The 19,678-nt window shown below is 26.1% G+C and overlaps 2 protein-coding genes across 6 annotated transcripts; one reads left to right on the forward strand and one right to left on the reverse strand.

The window, feature by feature from the left end:
* Nucleotides 1–146: 146 nt before the first annotated feature.
* LOC122713000 (protein hu-li tai shao) lies at nucleotides 147–15,099 on the reverse strand. 5 transcript variants are annotated; one of them, XM_043933109.1, is made up of 15 exons: nucleotides 14,570–15,091; nucleotides 10,737–11,112; nucleotides 10,354–10,540; nucleotides 9,908–10,290; nucleotides 9,379–9,828; nucleotides 9,084–9,220; nucleotides 8,878–8,995; nucleotides 7,240–7,353; nucleotides 7,019–7,111; nucleotides 6,676–6,871; nucleotides 6,447–6,584; nucleotides 6,281–6,352; nucleotides 2,461–2,528; nucleotides 1,235–1,363; nucleotides 147–586 (listed from the first exon to the last, which is right to left on the reverse strand). In XM_043933109.1, the coding sequence occupies exons 2-14, from the start codon at nucleotides 10,845–10,847 to the stop codon at nucleotides 1,250–1,252; spliced, it is 2,181 nt and encodes a 726-aa protein (XP_043789044.1). In that variant the 5' UTR covers nucleotides 10,848–11,112; nucleotides 14,570–15,091; the 3' UTR covers nucleotides 147–586; nucleotides 1,235–1,249. The 5 variants fall into 5 exon arrangements, with proteins under 5 accessions (XP_043789044.1, XP_043789043.1, XP_043789046.1 ...); XM_043933108.1 differs by having other exon boundaries at nucleotides 1,235–1,378; XM_043933111.1 differs by lacking the exon at nucleotides 1,235–1,363.
* A 1,012-nt stretch (nucleotides 15,100–16,111) lies between these two features.
* Nucleotides 16,112–19,655, forward strand: LOC122713002 (short/branched chain specific acyl-CoA dehydrogenase, mitochondrial). The gene is made up of 9 exons (XM_043933114.1): nucleotides 16,112–16,311; nucleotides 17,015–17,129; nucleotides 17,256–17,356; nucleotides 17,474–17,680; nucleotides 18,198–18,368; nucleotides 18,659–18,784; nucleotides 18,882–19,064; nucleotides 19,143–19,278; nucleotides 19,369–19,655. The coding sequence occupies exons 1-9, from the start codon at nucleotides 16,282–16,284 to the stop codon at nucleotides 19,542–19,544; spliced, it is 1,245 nt and encodes a 414-aa protein (XP_043789049.1). The 5' UTR covers nucleotides 16,112–16,281; the 3' UTR covers nucleotides 19,545–19,655.
* Nucleotides 19,656–19,678: the final 23 nt, after the last annotated feature.

Consider the following 19,678-nt stretch of genomic DNA (forward strand, 5'->3'; position numbering starts at 1 on the left):
ATGGATATAATATAATGATGATATGTTATAAGAATGACATTAAAAAAGATTGTATAATAAACAGAATTTGAATTAGAAAGAGATATGAATATAATGAATATTAGAAAGGATATGGATATAACAGGAATAGAAAAATCAAATATCCATACAATCAAAATATTGTATAATAAGACAAGGAATTCTTTTCACATCTTTTTTCTCGTCAATTAGAGACGTATTTCTTTTGTCTTGTTTTATTGCATTACACAAACGGGGCTGGGGAGGCAAAATTAAATAGCGGATTAAATAGTTCAGCGCGACGCTTTAACAAATTAAAAACGTAAAAACATTAACAGTACAATATAGTTTCTTATTGTAGACGTAATGCGATGGCAGTCTTGAGTCCTGGAAAGATGCTGTGATTGTTGCATGATTATTTTAATTTTCAAATTTCTATATTCTATTTCCTATTTTCTATTTTCATTCGTTTCCGGTATATGCATTTTTGACTCGCTTTGCGATCTTCGACTCTTCTCTGTCTCGCGGATTAATTCTTCATTCAATAATTGTTCTTTTATTTGCGATAAGCTTTTGCTCCTGGCAGTGTCTGGAAATAGAAAGCGGAAACAAAAATCTTTCATAAAATACAACTATTTCTACTTATGATGCAATAAAACACAAGAGACGTATGACTTTCGGAAACGAACAAACAAAAAAAAAAAAACTACATAAGTATTCTAAACGATAACATGTGATTGTATAAATATTATTATAGCAATCATTGCGACTATAAGATATCTATTGTTGCAACTATGCGAATTACAATAGCGCCAACAGCTCTTCTACTCTATAAAAAAAAAAAAAAAAAAAAAAANAAAAAGAAAAGGAAGACAAAAAAAAAAGAAAAAAAAAGTCTTTCTGAGATAAAAATTTCCTACCTTTTATCTTTGTATTTCTTCTTAGTATTTCCGAAATACTGAAATTATCGATATATATCGCGTAGTTATTATCACTCAGATAAATATCAAGAAATTTTAACTCTTACAGTTTTTATCTTTAAATTTTTCTCGTGTGAATTATTATCAATCTTATCAATTTTGCTCATGTAATCAACGCGTATCGATATATAATTATAATCAATAATCGAGGAAAAGAAAAAAAAAAAAATAAAAAAAATTGATATATAATCGAGAATTATATAGAAATTGGATATTAGAGAAAGATCAATCCCATTATGTTTAACATATATACGTACCAAAGTTAGGACTACCTACGCCTCGACTGGCTTCTTCTTTTCTTTCTTCTTCTTTAGGAAAGAGGGTGTTCTAAGGCCTTTCTTCTTCTTTTTTTCCTTTTTCGGAGACTCCTCGCTAACGCTCACATCCTGCGACACGGAACCCTTAACACGGAAGGTCCCAACCGTAACCATAAACCTTTCTGCATGCACATGCAAGTAGCCAATTCTCTTCCTCCTTCTTTCTCCCTATAAGCGCGCACGCGCGCGCGCGTGTTCTTTTCTCCTAAGATCTTTTACTTGAATATAATATGTCATTCTGTCAATGGATTTATATGCATATACATACATACATATATATATATATATATAAACAAACGCGCACGCGTGTCTCATTTTCTTTTCCTTCGCCCTTTAGCGTTTTGCATGATCTTTATTATGTCCATAATAATCGGTCATCCTTAGATTCATGCAAGCGAACACTATAGGCGCACTACCTTAATTCATAGCATGATATATCACAGTTAATGAAAAAGCAGCATTTGTGCATGATTCTTACGACTCATTTGACAGCCGAGGATGAGATTGTGAAATGATGATTTATAAACGAAATTTAAGATTGTTCTGAGACGAAAAATTCCCAACTAACATTTCTTACATATAAAAAAGAGATCCGAATTAAATTCGTTAGAAATATTTAGTAAAGGATAAGGATTGTAATTTGAACATTTTATGAAATATTGCTTTATATATACAGAATGAATCAATAATTGAACATGAATAAAACATGAGTGAAAAATAATTGTTATTATTATAAGAAACGAATTAAACTTGAAAATATTATCTTGAAGAAAGGAACTTTAAATTACGCGATTGTTAAAAAGAAAATAGATACAATTATTTATACTATTTTATATTATAACTTTACATTGGAGAGAAAATCAAAGTTCCATGAAAATTATATCATAGAATTTAACATTTTTTCTTATTGTTTTTTTAATGTTATTAATCGTATAAAAGTTGTATCATATATAATAATAACATAACTCATTCTGTATATATATATACATATATATGAATTTTGTTATAACATATAGATTTAAATCCTCGAGCTTTATTATAAGTTTTTTTAATAAGTTATACAAGAAAAATAAAATTAAATAAGATATGTATACCGTATGTTGTATATTTCTAATAAAACTCGAGGACAATATAGTATTTAATAAGAATAATATGAAAAAACAAACCTCTTTACTACTTTGAGAAAATGTACTGTGATGAGCATCAGAGTGATCGCCGTTTACGGTATTTTCTCCTGTAACACAAAATGCAAAACATTATAATATCTTTAAAAAATTTATTCATGAATATAACGAAAAGAAAAAAAAAATAAACAAGAAATCATCAATATCAATAGTCAAATATACGCTTACCTCAAAAACGAAAAGCAGTATGTGATTCTTGTTCATTCTTCAAATGTTTCAAGTAAAAGGTCACGTTACAAAATCAATTGAGACAAACATTAAAATATATATTACAAAGGATATTAAAATAGTTTGATTGGGATTCTCGTATCTTGTTATTTTTTTGAAATTGATTTATTTATGAAACATGTATTCAATACAAATGAAAAGTAAAAAAAATAAAGAAAGGACTCACAAAGGAAATATGCAAAAACAACTATTTAAGAGCGTGAATAACATGTACAATACAACTGTAAACAATAGGAAATAAATTAAACGAAAACTTTGTGAAAATAAAATATAAATTAATGTACTATTTTATCATTTCAATTGTCTCTTTTTTTTTATAAATTAATGTATCATTTTATCATTTCAATTATCTCTTTTTTCTACTTAAACATATCTTATTCAATATATATTTCTCATTGCAAATTCATGTAAATTAAAATTAAAATAAATAAAAAAATATCTTAATAATAAACGAAAAAAAAAATTTCTTATAATTTGTAATAACATGCAAGAAAGAAATGATGATTATTTTGTTATTGTTTCATCATAAGAAGGAATAAATATAAAAGAAAATGTAATGTACTTCAATAAACTTCACTAAAATAAATATTATATCTTTGAAAAAGAATATTTCTGCAACTGTAAAAAAAAAAAATATTTGATCGCGTCTTTTTAAAAAAAAATATTTCTGGTACTTTTTAAAACGCGATTAGATAATTCTTTGCTATTTTTATATATCATTCATAAGATCATTATGCTGATTTTCTTCTTGAATATCTGTGTTGTCATTTATATCATTAAATCGATCATAGTTCAAATTTGTAATCTCTTCGTTCGATTCTTCTTCATTTATAGATATTAATGAAGGACATTCTTGATCGTAATTCACCGTATAAAATTTCATACAATGAATACAATCGATGCATGTATCTATAGGATCAGAAACATCCGTGATATGTAATCTTTTTCTTTTATCATTTTCGAGCGAATTATTCGAATTTCTATCTTGTTCAATATTAATGTTCGTAGGATTTATAGTTGTATTTGATGGTAAAATAAATAAATTCTCGACTTTATTATTCTCTATATCATGCTTACGTGATATTTTATTTTCAATAATATTTTCAATGTTATGGTTTTTCTCTACGCGGAAATTTAATTCAAACGCTTTGTCATTAATATTAGTTTGTTTCTTTTTCACTATTGTATGGAATTCGAAAATTGCATCTGCTTCCATCATTTCATCAGCTTCTTCTGCTGTTTCAAGCGATTCATTATTTTTTTCATTTATTTCAATCAAATTCGCAGAAGCAATAGCAATAGGTGCAGTTTGTTCATTTCGAAAAGATGCTTTTTCCAATTCATCATTGTTTGATGTTATCAAATTATTTATTTGCTGGCCGTTTTCGTGATTCATAGTATAGCAATTTTCTATTTCTTTTAGATCTACGTTTTTACTGGCTTTCACATTTTTAAATTCATCGTACATATCTATCACATGGTGAATAATCTCGTGTACAACAACAATAGAAGCATTTTGATTGCTCTGATACTTTTCATTTTCTTTCTCATAATCATTATTTTTCACACTTAAACATGATGTTGAAGTTGACAAATGTTCAGAAACTGAAGATGATAATGATCTATATTGTTTGTTTACATCTGAGAGTATGTCATAAACTTTTTCAAAAATCTCATTTAATAAATAATAAATAGTCACGTACGTATCATTTACATTCAGTTCGGCTATAATCTCATTCGCACTATCGCTGATGCCATTTTGAAAGAATTCATCAGTAGTTTCGATTAATTCTCTGACTTCAGGCAGGTCTAACGTATCCAATGATTCGTTCGAACGATTTTCAAGATGTCCATTATCAAAGTATAGATCGTTATTCATAATTTCAGGACATATTCCATTAGAAGATTCATATCTTTCGCCATCAAAATCGGACCAAATATAATTATCAGATTTATCATCTAAGCAATTTTCATTAGTCCATTGTTCATTTTTGAAATTCTTTTCTTTGCTTGATCGCGAAAAACAATTCTGTTTTAAATCATTATCATTTTTGAGTATAAATGGTGATAATCTCAACCATTCATCCAACATTTTGTTACTGCTATGTTCATGATCATCTGAATTTATAAAAGGAGTTAAACTATATATTAAACTCATATCAGTAGGATCTAAACTATATTTTGTTGAAATTTTAAGTCCAGAACGAGATAATGCACTCAATCTTGTTTTTGATGATGAAACATTTGAACGAATGCAATTTACCATTTCAGCAATCCGTTCTACAGAACTTGTATCAATCGATTTTAAATTTGTATTTGCATCTCGATTTTTTCCCGAAACATCAGAATTTTTATCACAGAAATCCAATAAATTTTCATTATTTTTCCATTTCAATGATCTGCAAACCTTTGGTTTTTTTTTATTATACAATTCTTTTGGCATTTTTTTATCTTCTAAGTAAACTAGATTTGAAACTTGTTCAAGATCATTATACTTTGTTCCTATCGAATAATTTACTTCCTCATCAATTGAAATAATTGGAGGACGAGGATAGTATTCGATTAATGTAGTTACTAACCGCTTCGCGATTATATCACTTCGCACAATTTCTAAACGTGGTTCACATCGATATAGTTCAGCAACTGAATAATCACGCTTACGAACAACGCAGACTTCATTTTCAATCTTGTTCTTATACTCGTTTTGACTGTAGTATCTGCTGGATGAATCAGGATCTGTAACCATATTGCCCAAAAACACTACAACTCTATTTTAATATTTGTTCCTTTTATTTACCTTCTTTCTCGTGAAGACAGAAGATAGTTATTATGATCACGGATGCTCACACCTACGTATTTAAGAAATTCGTTGCATTCATAAGAGAATGATATATATAATATTCGATATAAATTAGCTCATATATATATATATTTTGAAATAGACTTCTTAGAATTTCTTCAGTTTTTATAATCCGAAATGATCACATCGTTTCTTTAAATAATTAGAATGATTTATAACTGACAAAGAAAAGTATAATATGTACATAGATTTATAAAAATTAATGTGATGTAAGATAAAAATGTGCATTGCGGGATAAAAATGAAAGAAAAGGAAGTTAATAAAAAGGAAATAACATTGATGTACTGTAGCAAACAATGAGTATGCAAAAATATTTATGTGCACATGCGTATATTTGTAAATATACAAGCATGCAAGGTGCAAGCGTTAGTGATCATAAATTAAAATGATAAAAACTAAAATAGCATAAAAATACAATAATTAATTGCAATATCCTCATGCTTATGGATCAAGCCTTGTAATTATTATTAATTATAAGAAATTTAAAATGTATTTCATATGAATTTGATATTATAAAACCAAAAAGTGGAGAAAAAATATTTACAATAGTAAATATTAATAAAGAAAAAGTTAACACAATACAAGGCTTTTCTTATATCAATCGAACATGCAAATTATATTTCTTTTACTTATTTTTAAGAAATCTTTCTCTCTATAAACATGAGTAATTTTAGAATTCAATTTTGAAATTAGAAATTATCAGAAATAACTTACCATCACTCAGTACAACTTCAGGTTGACTTGGTGCAGGCACTTGTTTCGTTTCTATTCGTAATACTCGGGGTTCTACAAATAATTATAACACAATACATTAATTAAATAATTTTTTAATTTTAATATCAAGATATAAAATATATGAAAATGTCTGATGATTACTCACCATCTCTGCTTTCCTCTTCTGTTTCCGATGTTACTGATACAGGTGATTGAATAGGACTTTTGGCAGTGCTCGATTCATGTGTTGCGCGGCTGACATTAAATGATGATAATGCTTCCGATTCTGATTGCGACTCATCATCTATAAAACACATATCAATAAGATTATATTTATAATCTTAATGAATAATATAAATTTCCAATTGATAATAAATTTATGTTATCTTACGTACAGATATCTCCTTTTTGTTTACGTTCCACTTCTCGTTTGTACTGATCGAGTTCTTGGTCAGTAATAGCATCAAAAGGATTTTTGGCATACGGCGTTTTATAAACCATTGCGTTGTGTTGAAACCCTCTTTGTATAATACCTTTACTGGCTGCGCCTACCAATACTACTTGTTCTCCTGTTCCGCTAATAGTGGCATCCTTCCATATGAATATTTTTTATTAATATATACATATATTTTAAAATATAAAATAAATATATTGAACATAATTTAACGAGACAGTAAATTAAGAAATCATTAATAGTTCAATTTTAAAATTATTATTTAAAACATTATCTTATATTACCTGCATCTTTTTAGCTTCTTCCCACGTAACACCTTCTAATATATGAGATTGTGGTCCAGCTGATATCTTGTCTGCTCTACGATAATCTTTTATCTAAACAAAAGAAAACATAGCTCCAAGGATTGAATCAATTTGTGAATACAAAATAATTAAAATTAAATTGTTTCATTAAATTAAAAAAATTCATATAAATTGCACTATTGAAATTTCATTTCACTTACCTGTTGTTGTATTTGTTTAAATTCCTTTGGATTGGTATTTTTCGGTACAAATTGAAGGGCACTGTCGATCTTCACCGGTGTACTGCTATGGGTCGGAGATCCGTCTGACACCCACTGCACACAAAACCAGAACGTTAGTCGACCCTCATCAATAATTCGACATCCGACACAGCATTATTATATATATATTTTCGTATTGTCTGCATATGTTATGTGTGCCTGCTTTGCTGGTGATGTCGTCGTATTATTTTAATTTTGCATGTAAGTAGCACGTCATTGATACTGCGATATTTATTTAAAACTATTAATCTTTATTCTCGTGACATTAAATAAAATGATCATGTTATATTTACTTCTATTATTAATAATGAATTTTTTTTATTTGTTTCGTATCTCTCTCAATCATTCTCGCTTTCGCTCTCTTTCCCACTCGTTTCTTTACTCTCTCACTCTATAGGGTCGATCGATCTGGTTTTGTAAATGCAGTGGGACGAAGAGTTGAATATCCATCCCTTAGACGACACGATTTTAACAGGCACACATTCATACACAGTTTTGAATGTGAATCGGTCAAACGATAATATTCGTATGCATAATATATATGGTTAACTGAAGTTCGATTCTCGTGTAGCAATATTAAAATGCCATAAACTCGAAAAAATGCTCGAGAATATAGCTTCTATTGCTCATCGAACTAATCATCAAAAAATATTCTCTTTCTCTTGTTCCTATACATGATGTCACACCATTATAAATGAAAAAAGGGTTTTTTATTATTATTTTTTTTTTTTTTTTTTTTTTTTGAAAAATTACCTACAACACACGATAAACAGTAGACATATATTTATTCATATACCACAAGCTACAAGAGAGAGGTGCAATAAGTTTTTATTATAATTTAATCGATCTAAAAAAAATGCACAATATCATAATAATATTTATTTAGAACTACATTTTTTATTCTAATAATAAGATCATTAAAAATTTATTAAATGTATCCTTTTTTTTGTTCAGGAATAGACTAAGCTTTATATTTTCTTTTTCCTCTCTCTATTTCTCTCTCCTTTGTGTAATTCATGTATTTTCTACTATATTTTGATAAAGTGGAATGTATAGAAATTATTGACAATATTACTATAGAGATTATAAATAATGAGCAAGTAATGCAATATAATTAAATAGAGAAAATCAATGTTTCAGACTAATCTTGAACTATAGTTTTAGTATGTTTTTATACAAAATGTAATAAATTATATTAAAAGAAATGGACAATTTCGTACAATGTTATTCATTTGCTTTCTCATCACAACAAGGAAAAGCAATATTATTGAAAACTAATATTTTATATGATCTTTTTCTGTGATAATTAACGGTGATAATTAAATTTTGATAGATAACTTTTTTGAAGATTATAAATGTAACAACATGTATATATGTAAAATATTCACAAATCTTAATGTTAAAGAGTATTATTTCTATAATATTATGCAAGATCGTTGTAATGCTTGCGCAAATTTAATTTTTTTTTTCCATACATTACTTTATACTTTTATATTTATATCAATTTTGTTGATTTTTCATTATAGAAGCACGCCGTTACATCTACTCATCTTTATTCTCAAAAGTGATGACTTCTACCTTTGTTATTTTCTTCGGATCAGGAGTTCCTGTTTCAAGTATCTCAACCTTTTGATATACATTGGGCGAATTTAACCAACGTGATCTATCTGTACCTTTACGACCACCTTTCCAAAGCCTATAAAAAATAGAGAATATAAATGGAAGAATTTTTTTCGTTAATTGTTTAATATATATAACAAATTTTATCTAAGAAACATATTTACCCTTGTTTATATAATTCTTCCTCTTCAAGTAAATATCCTAAAGATGAGACCGCTGGCGGTACTTCTACATCATTTCGAGGCCGCGGAGGTTCTCCTTTCACTAACGGATTTCTATATATATAACCAGTTCGGAAACCCTGCCAAATTATATTATTTATATTAAATATAATATATATATATATATATATATTATATTAAATTATATTTGACAAATATATATGAAATAATTAATAAATGTGTTATTTTTAAACAAAACAAAAGAATGAAAATCAAAAAAAAAAATCTATATACTTACAGCGTTATCAAGCATCCGCATAAGAGCTTCGAATTCAGTTCCACCGATTCGCCAACGCTTTTCGAGTTTCTCAGTAAGAGCTGTAGTTTCAGAGATTGGAACCGTTTGTTGCGGTGTCGGTGGTTTTCTCGAAGCTTCGAATATAGCTTTTTTAGATTCTTCAGAAATAAGATTTAAATTATCCAAACCGGCAGGCATTAATTTCAATTGAGTCTCACAAGCTAGGACCATATTATAAACATTGAAGAAAGCTTCTTCGACAGTTTCTCCACAACAGAGAGCACCGCGATTCGTTAACAACATGATTTTGTTCATTGGACCAAGATTTCTTGCTATCTTCTCTTTTTCTTCTGGTTCAAAAAATCCACCTATATATTGATGTGTGCTTACCTCTCCTATTACTATACTTTCTTGTCCTATTGGCAATAATCCGCACTTCAATGACGAGATCTAAAGAAATAAATAAAATATTATTTTTTTTAAAAGTAAAATTAAAAGATATCTAAAATTATGTTATTTTTATACTTACAGCAGTAACGGACGGAGTGGTAATATGAACAATGCATTTTATATCGGGTCTCGCAGCATGGATTGTTGAATGCAATTGAAATCCTGCCACATGAACCCCAAAATTGGTTGTTCCTTGTTCCACGATTGTTCCTTGCATATCAACTTTAATCAAACTTGAAGCAGTAACTTCATGATACAATAAACCATACGGATTAACTAAAAAGTGTTCTTGATCTTGATTTAAACGAGCTGTAATTTGTCCTCCAACACCTTGAGTCCAACCATAGAGATCAAGCAATCTAAATACTGCTGCCAATTTGCAGCGCAATAATTTTTCTCCCTTTGCATAACCCATACTTTCAACACCACGTATATCATTGATAGGTAATACACAATTTGAATCTGTAAAAAAATTAATTACTTAAACATTCAAGCAAATATTTGAATGATATTTCATAAACATACTTTTAAAAATATTTCCGTTGAATCGAGCACCTTGTGCACCCATCATGTCCGAGATTTGCTGTAATAGACCTGATGGTCCAGCACCATCTTTCATTTGTGTTTCAATTATGCGTTCTAATTCTTCTCGAAAAAGTCGCGAATTCATCATCATTTCGACTCTCTTCCTTCTTTCCATCTCTCTCATGTCCTATGAAATAAATATTTAATTTTAATATTTTTTACATATATATTTTATTAAAATTATATACGCAAATATTAAAAGCATTTGTTTTACAGTTTTAGAAATCTTAATATATGATAGAAAGTTCATTTAATATCAATTAGAAACATAATAAATACATAATAAAAAATATAAAAAAAAATCCATTTTTTAAAAATCTTACCGCATCGATATCTGCAGGCCGCATTTTGCTCTTTTCTTCTTCTGTCAAACCATCCATTACTCCATTCGTGTGTGGTTCGGATAATGGTTGTTGTTGACTTGTATCTGCCATCCTTATTTTTTTACTTAGTGTCTCTTTACCAATTCCTTTTTATTTTTTTCCAAATTATATTTTTCTTTTGTATTTTTTATTGTATTTCTATTCGTTATCACTATCACCACCACTATCACATTCACTACTACTATCACTAGCACTATCACTATCGTCTTCGTCGTCACCACCGTCGTCACCACCGTCGCCACCACCGCCACCACCACCACCGCCTCCTCCTCCTCCACCTCCACCTCCTCCTCCTTCCCCCGCCGTTGGATACCGGCTAAAACAAAATACTTTAGTATTATTATAGAGATATTAAAAAATTAAAAAATAAAATGAAAAACTTAATTTAATTTTTTATTTTTTCATTTAAACAATATTAATTTTTTATATTTTGATTTTTTTATATTTTTGATATAGTACATATTAAATTATTATTTATTTAAAAAATAAATTTGATTATATCTTTTTTTTCATTTTAAATATAAAAAGCAATGAACGCAAGAAAACCGACAGAAGATAGCAAACGATCAATAAAGTTACGAGTAACAGTGAAGTAGAGTAAGGTGCGTCGAACGCGTAGATGGTAGATAGAAATGACAAGAATCCCTAGTACGACTGAAATCATAGTTTTCTTTTTTCAAATTCTTAGTAAGTTTATTTATATCATGTGTTTCTATTGCTGTATTCTATGTCTCTTCCCTCATTCTCATCTTAAAACCACTTTTAATTTCCGCATTATATTTTTCTTTTTATATTTTTAAATATATAACCTATATTTTAAATGTAAATATTTTCTGTAATTACATGCATAAATAAAAATATAAATATAAAATTTCCTGAAAATAATTGTATAAATTTAATGAATTTTGGATTCATAATAGCATTTTAATGAAAATAATATGTTAGAATACTTTCAGGATATTACATTAACCTTAATTCAATTTTCATTCAATGATTTTTTAAATTAGAGAAAAATAAACAGTAAATAATAAAATTGAATTTTTTTTTAAATATATTGTGATAAAAAAATGAAAGTAAATATAGTTTATTTGTTTCTAATTAATTGTTTCTAATATATCAAGCAACATAGTATCTCTTATAATCTCTTATAATCTTGTTCAATGACTCTTAATAATTCGGAAGCATACATTTAACCCAAATTCATAACTTCCGCAAATACTATTCTAAAAGAAATCACAGAGAGTATTCAAATTCTTTCAATTATTTTTTATAATCACAGCATTTCAAAATAATTTCTCACAGTATTTTTATCGCAAGTCTGTTGCTTTTTGATATTTTTTTTTTATTAATTAATATTAAACCAAATATTTTATATACAATATATAGAAAAAGATAAAGATAGAAAAGATAAATTTATTAAATAATTTTTATAAATTTTTTTAAAATTCTGGTAAATATTCTAACAAAGTGTGTTCATAATTTACAATTATTGTCTATGAATTCACTGAGTTAAACAATGAAAAAAAAATTCAATAACTATTACCATTAAACAAGTAAAAAATACATTGTCTTTTCGAAATAATTAATCTCACATGTTCGGTTCTCACTAAATTTTCATACTAAAAGAAATAAATAAAAAAATTTATATAATTCTGATTCTATTTATTTAAATATAATAAAATACAAATTTTTTAGATTATTCGATATTTGTTAATATCGAATTTGATAATAAAATTTATCATTAAAAGATAAATTTACCTATAAAAAATAAATTATAATAAATAATGACAAATGATAACAAATGATATTTTTATTAAAATACATTTTTTATATCTTCTTATATTAATATTTAATCAAGAAAAAAAACAAGAAATAAAAATTTTGAAGTAATTTTTTTTATTTGTATGTGCACATAATTCTTATGATTAAGTAATTCTTTAATTGTAATTCTTTCAATTAATGTTTATCAACGTTATTTAATAATGAATTAATTGAATTCCGGTTATTTGTGCTTAATCATCATTATCTTGTTATCATTTATAATTTTATAAATATTTTGTCTTTTTACAAATTTTTTAAGAAATTATTTAATTTCTACATGAATTTCAATATTTATTATCAAAATTTTAAATTTAAATTGCCGAAATCAATATAGTATAATCAAATACTGTTATTATTTTATTAAAAAATTTAGATATATAAAAAAATACTGATAACGTATTGAACTATTAAGATAATCAGCTGAATGCACATATTACGTGTGAGATATTTAATGCGACGCGTCCGCTGTTTCTCGATGCGATGATGTCATAACTTAAAACGTAAAACTCACTATCGTTGCTCGTTAGGCAGTATACTATATTACATTTATCCAAATACGATTATCATAATCTAAATACAAAAAAAAAAAGAAAGAAAAAAAAATTTTTTTTTAATTATTTAAATAGAACAGTGAACAATAAAGTGCTTCTACTATATCTTATGTAAAAAAAAATCTGTATTTTATAATTAATAATAATATTTTCTTAATAATAAAAAATAATTATAATAATAATTATAATGAAATAAATTAAATTTAAAGTTAAAAAACGAAACTCAAAAGATAAAGCAACACTGTTGAACATACAGGTGAACATTCCTTCTATAGAATCGAAACTCGAGAGCAGCAAGTTTATTTCCAAGCGACGATAGATTGCGCGCGGGCGGTTGAGAGTTATTATAAGGAAAAAAATGTTCATAATTGCATACTATAATTTATTATCATTATATTTCAAATTATACTTTCTATAAGAAAAAATGTAATCGCTTTAGAATTTAAGACATTAACATACAATCATGTTTGTAGATATTATACTAATATTTTGTCTCCGAATTCGATCATAAGGACGTCGAGACGAACTCAGCGTATGATTATTCGTGTGATACGCCCAAATGACCATTACATGTATATCAATTTATTACTCTACAAACAAATGCGAGCAATCTGATATAAATGCGCACGCGCACGACCGCGCATTGAGTAAATTTTATAGTATAAAAGAGTTAATTTTTATTATGATTATCTTTTGTCAAATTTTTGACATCCTTGCAGTATTGGATGTATAATAAATTAATTAAATGCATATAGAAAATAATGAAAAAATTTGATTCGAATAATTTTTTAATACAGACATGCTTATTTATTATTATCACTTTTGAATAAATATTGAATTAACATTAAAATGATATAAATTTTCAAACGAAAATCTAAAATGAAAATTAAAATTTTGATTCTAATACTTTCCCGCCGGTATATATACATATATATAAAATGTTACGAAACATATTAAATAAAGAATGGAAATATGAAAATATCATTATTATCGTTTTTAAGTTTAAATTTTTAATTTAAACTTAATGTTTGACACGAACATAGCAAGAAAAGAAGGTCAATGGTTTAACAATGCAAATGGCGATACAGCAATGGAGAGTAATGGTTTTCAATGGCGCAATTATGACAGCAGAAATCGTAATAATAATTATCAATGTATTTTTATGAAATATTCCATAATCAATGAAAAATATGATTCACAAGACTAAGAGGTTGTGTATGTACAAATGTATAAAAAAACATCCAAGATTGCCGCCTAATCGACACGACACACCCCTTACGCTACGTCATTCTTGTCAATTATTTAGAACTATCGTCTTTCGTATTTTAATAATATTGTGAGTTCTAAAATGAATTATATTCACAATAATATATTCTAATTTAATTATTTAAAGTGACTTACCTAACACAAAATTAGGCGACTATTGTAGATGATCGATATATCCGTATTCGTTTGGGGAACCGTTTGACTCGCTGTTCGTATCACCGAGCGGTCGTTCCGTTCGGTGGACAGCTTCCCCGCCCCCGTCACCGTCGATGCTCTTCCGGCGGCTGGCAAACCTTCCCCAAACCTCCTCCACCTTCTGGTTCGCTCGTACTGCCACCACCACTATTCCTACCACCACCACTTCCACTTCCACTTCTACTTCTATCTTCTCCTTTCCACTTTTGTTTGCACTTCGTTCTTTATATCTCCTTCCCGTTTCAAGTTTTCAAGTTTTCAATTATATTAATTTTTAACCTATAATTTTACCTATAATTCATTTAATAATATTTATGCTTATGAGAATCTTCATACTTGATCTCTATTTGATGATATATAGAAGTGAATAATCGTAAATAATTTATTACAACTTCATTATCGAGGTTAATACTTCTTCGTCTCTACTCTACTCTCTGCATTCCTGTTTTTTCCTCGAACTAATTGTACAATGGACACGCGGATCTTGCGCACAATACTAATGCGCAACACATAGCTGATCTACGAAACTTTAAGAACAAACCAACGAAAGATCGCTTCTCGAAAATCTGATTGGTTATCTTTTAAATTAACGTCCAATCAAAACATTTGAATTTTATACAACCAATAATATTAAAGATATAATACGAACGTATCGAAAGTCATCATAAGTCGATATATTACATGAATAATCGAAAATATTTCATACTATTGTGATATTTAATATTATATATTATGTGTACAATAAGAACAGATTAGTGTATATTTATCGATCAATTTAAAATATAAATGTAGAATATTGATTTTAAATTATTCTTAATATTTTCTTTAGTATATAATTCTATACCACAATACAATACTCTAATATGATGTTTATCCATTTATTTCTATCCTTCATATCATTTGATTAATTTCCACTCAATTTATCAATTGAACTTTATCTCGTTTGATTCGTAAACTTTAATTTGAAAAATGTCAAACAAAGCGGGTCGATTATTTTTAGAATATATACATATTTGAATAAAAAATTATTTTAATATTAGATTTTTAATATTATTTTAATAATATTTATGAAATATTTGAATAGCACAAAATAATTAAATTAATCAGAATAAAATAAACTTGTTTTTATAATAAATAAAAATGTGATATTGGTTTTATACAAGTGCAATCGTAACTTACAATATTAGAAAATTGAGATTACAGCATAAATAATAATATTCTACGATCGTTTTACATAATAATATTCTTCCGTCAAAACAAATATATTAATAATAATATAATAATATATATTTATAATAATATAATAATATATAACTTTGAATAAATATAATTACATTATTTTTTTCATAAACAAATATCTTTTTTATTTTTTTTTTTTCAGATAAAAACCTGTTTGGCGCTTTCCATGAGTAGAATTAACTGGAAGTTTACTTTGAGCCAAAGAGATATAATGATTTCTAATCGCGTCAGTGCTACAGTCTTCGATCTCATCTTTGACCAGACAACACTGATTTTTATCTCTTCTCATTTATTCAAATTGTTAGATTTTCGCTAACATCAATATACTTTCTCTTAGTATTAATTTACAATTCTTAAAAATTATCAAAATTGATTTGTAATTTGTGATTTAAGAAGTAAATATTAAATTAAATATGAATTTATTTACTCTTCAAATAAACCAGGTATGTATACATAAACGTTTCTGACGGTTCCATACAACTTTCGTCATTGGTTAATAATATAAACAAATTCAAATAAGTGATTTAATAATTTCAATATAAAACAAAAAGAAGAAATTATTTTATTAATTTGATGACGTGGCATATAAAAATTTTAATTTTAATGAAATAATTTTCAAAAAAAAATGATAATAATTACTTGACTATTATTGTATATTTTTTTGTCTTACAATAACACAATTTTTTAATATCATTAATATTCCGTTTTTCATTACGTTTTACATTATATTAATTTTAATTTTTAAATATTTAATTTTCTTCTTTTCATTTTGTTATAAAATATTAATTTTAAGATGGATAATAAAAATATTTTTGTCAATTTTTTAAAAAAAATATTTAAATATCTTTAATTAAATTTATTTATTTTTTTTTAAATTCATTATATATTATTTTTATATGTATCATTATATATTATATAATTACTATGAATGTTATCTGTAATTGTATTGTACAAAAATCAATCAAATCATTGAAAACTTCGCGATTGAAATGAATCAATCAAGGATTTTTTAAAATATTATTTATGTTATTTAAATATCAATTTGTGAAAAAATATAATTTATTTTTTTTTTATTAATTTCATAATAGTTGTTTCATAATATATGTACTCGAAAATAAAAATAAAATAGATAATAAAAATTTTCAGATATCCCGAAAAATATATAACAAAAAATATTTAAGTAAATGCATAATACGATTGAATCATAATCCTGGACCTTTATCTCAATTTACAGATGAAGAAATTTTGATGAAAGAAAGCGGTAATTTTTCTTATTATCAAATATTTATCAATAAATTGTTTTTTCGTGAAAAGCAAATATAATATTTTACTTTAATTAATTCTTAAAATTATGTATACGAAATATAATTTATGTAAAATTTTTTAGTTAACAAATTAGCAAAAGAAGAAATTGCTCCGCTTGTACGTAAAATGGAAAAAGAAAGCAAAATAGATGAAGGATTAATACGAAAGCTTTTTGAAAATGGTGTAAGTCTACCATTTTTCATTCTAGTAAATTAATATAAATTTATATAATCTTAAGGTATTTATTTCCTTTACCTACTTTTAAATGACGTATAATGCCTTTAATAAATTCATTGATAGTTAATGGGTATCGAAATACCAGAAAAATACGGTGGTTCTGGATGTAATTTCATGACAACAATTTTAAGTGTCGAAGAAGTTGCCAAAGTCGATGGATCTGTGGCAGCTCTAATCGACATTCATAATACTTTAGTAAATTCATTAATTAAGAAAGTTGCTACGGAAGAACAAAAAAAAAGATATCTACCAAGATTAGCTCAAGATTACGTAAGTATTACTAAGTATTATAAAACAATTTATAGATAATATAAAATATATTTCGTAAAATCGAAATATCTTGTAAAAGATTAATCCTATTAAAAAAATATTCTTTCTTATTATTCTTCAAAAGTTATTTATAAAAAAATATTACACTAAAATAAAAATATTCATTATTAATAGTTTTTCTACAAATTACAGATCATAAAGTTAACTTTTTAAATCAAAATTAATTATATTAATCAAAATTTTTATTATATTAATCAATATATTTTGTTATTTTCTAAAAAAATATATATATATAATAATTTATGTCGAAAAATTTTTAAATTAGAGACATTTTAACTTGAAAATATTTACAAAACTTATCATATGAAAGATAACAAATGCAAAACGGCGCTTTATTATTTATAATCTTTACAATTTATATATATAATTCGTCTAATTATAATATATTACACTCTGTACGTTTTATTTTATAGCAAAAATATACATACTTTTTTTTATTAATTTTTTATTTTTCGAGGCGGGTAGCTTCTGTCTTACGGAACCTGGTTCAGGATCAGATGCTTTTTCTTTAAAAACTACAGCAAAAAAAGATGGATCCGATTATGTGATAAGTGGAACAAAAATGTGGATTTCAAACTCCGATATTGCAGAATTGTTTTTAGTTTTCGCAAATGCAAATCCTTCCGCTGTAAGTCTAATATATTTAATAAATAATAAAAAATAATAATTATAGTATATAAAAAATAATTGATTCGACTAAAATTGTTTAATTTTATAATATAAAATATAATTTAAATAATTCATTTTATTTAATCATTCAATGCAAATTATTTTATTTGATTTCTATTGAATCGTTCAATTAATTGTTCAAACGTAATAAATTTAAATTTTAATTCACAATTTCATAATTTCATTTTATTTCTTTATGGATTATGATATTTAAACTTTTAGAAATTGATAATAAATTTTTGTGCATAGGGATATCGTGGTATTACAACATTTTTTGTAGAACGAAATACACCTGGATTGACAATAGCCAAACCAGAAGACAAATTAGGAATTAAAGCATCGGGTACATGTATGATTCACTTCGACAACGTCAGAGTAAATAAAATAATTTTTTGAATATATATAAAAAAATTGTGAATATTTATTACTTATAATTACTTTTTGTCATATATGATTTTTTTTTTGAATAAAGGTGCCTGAAGATAATATTTTAGGACATTTTGGGCATGGATATAAATATGCCGCTGGATTTTTAAATGAAGGACGAATTGGTATCGGAGCTCAAATGATTGGTATAGCACAAGGTTGCTTGGATGCTACAATACCATATACATTAGAAAGAAAGCAATTTGGGAAAGATATATTTTCATTTCAAGTATAAAAGAAAATTCAATTGTTTCTAATATAATAAATAATAAAATCAAATATTTTTTATTATTTTATTTGTTTTTAGTCTATGCAACATCAAATCGCTCAAGTAGTCACTGAACTTGAATCTGCTAGATTATTGGTTTACAATGCAGCCAGATTAGTTGATATAAAAAAAGATGTAATGAAAGAGGCTGCTATGGCGAAATTGGTTGCATCGGGTAATTAATATTTTCTTTTCTTTCTTTCTTTACGAAACCATATATTAATAAAATATCAAGTATAAAATTTATGTATTTTTTTCCATATAGAAACGGCTTTGCGTGTTACTGCAAAATGTATTGACTTTATGGGTGGAGTAGGATTTACAACTGATTTTCCCCAAGAAAAATATTTCAGAGATTCGAAAATCGGTACGATTTATGAAGGAACCAGTAATATGCAATTATCAACAATAGCCAAATGTATTCGTAAAGAATATTCATAAATATTATAATTAATTAAGATTTATTTTATAAGTTTTTAAGTTAAAAGTACTTTTTAATAGTACTTTTTATACTTTTTTTATAATTGTTTCATTTTTTACTATTTTGTTTATTAATAAATCTATATTAAACTAAT

Source organism: Apis laboriosa, unplaced genomic scaffold (assembly GCF_014066325.1).
Source record: "Apis laboriosa isolate Shangri-la unplaced genomic scaffold, ASM1406632v1 scaffold21_cov150, whole genome shotgun sequence".
NCBI classification, from domain to species: domain Eukaryota; kingdom Metazoa; phylum Arthropoda; class Insecta; order Hymenoptera; family Apidae; genus Apis; species Apis laboriosa.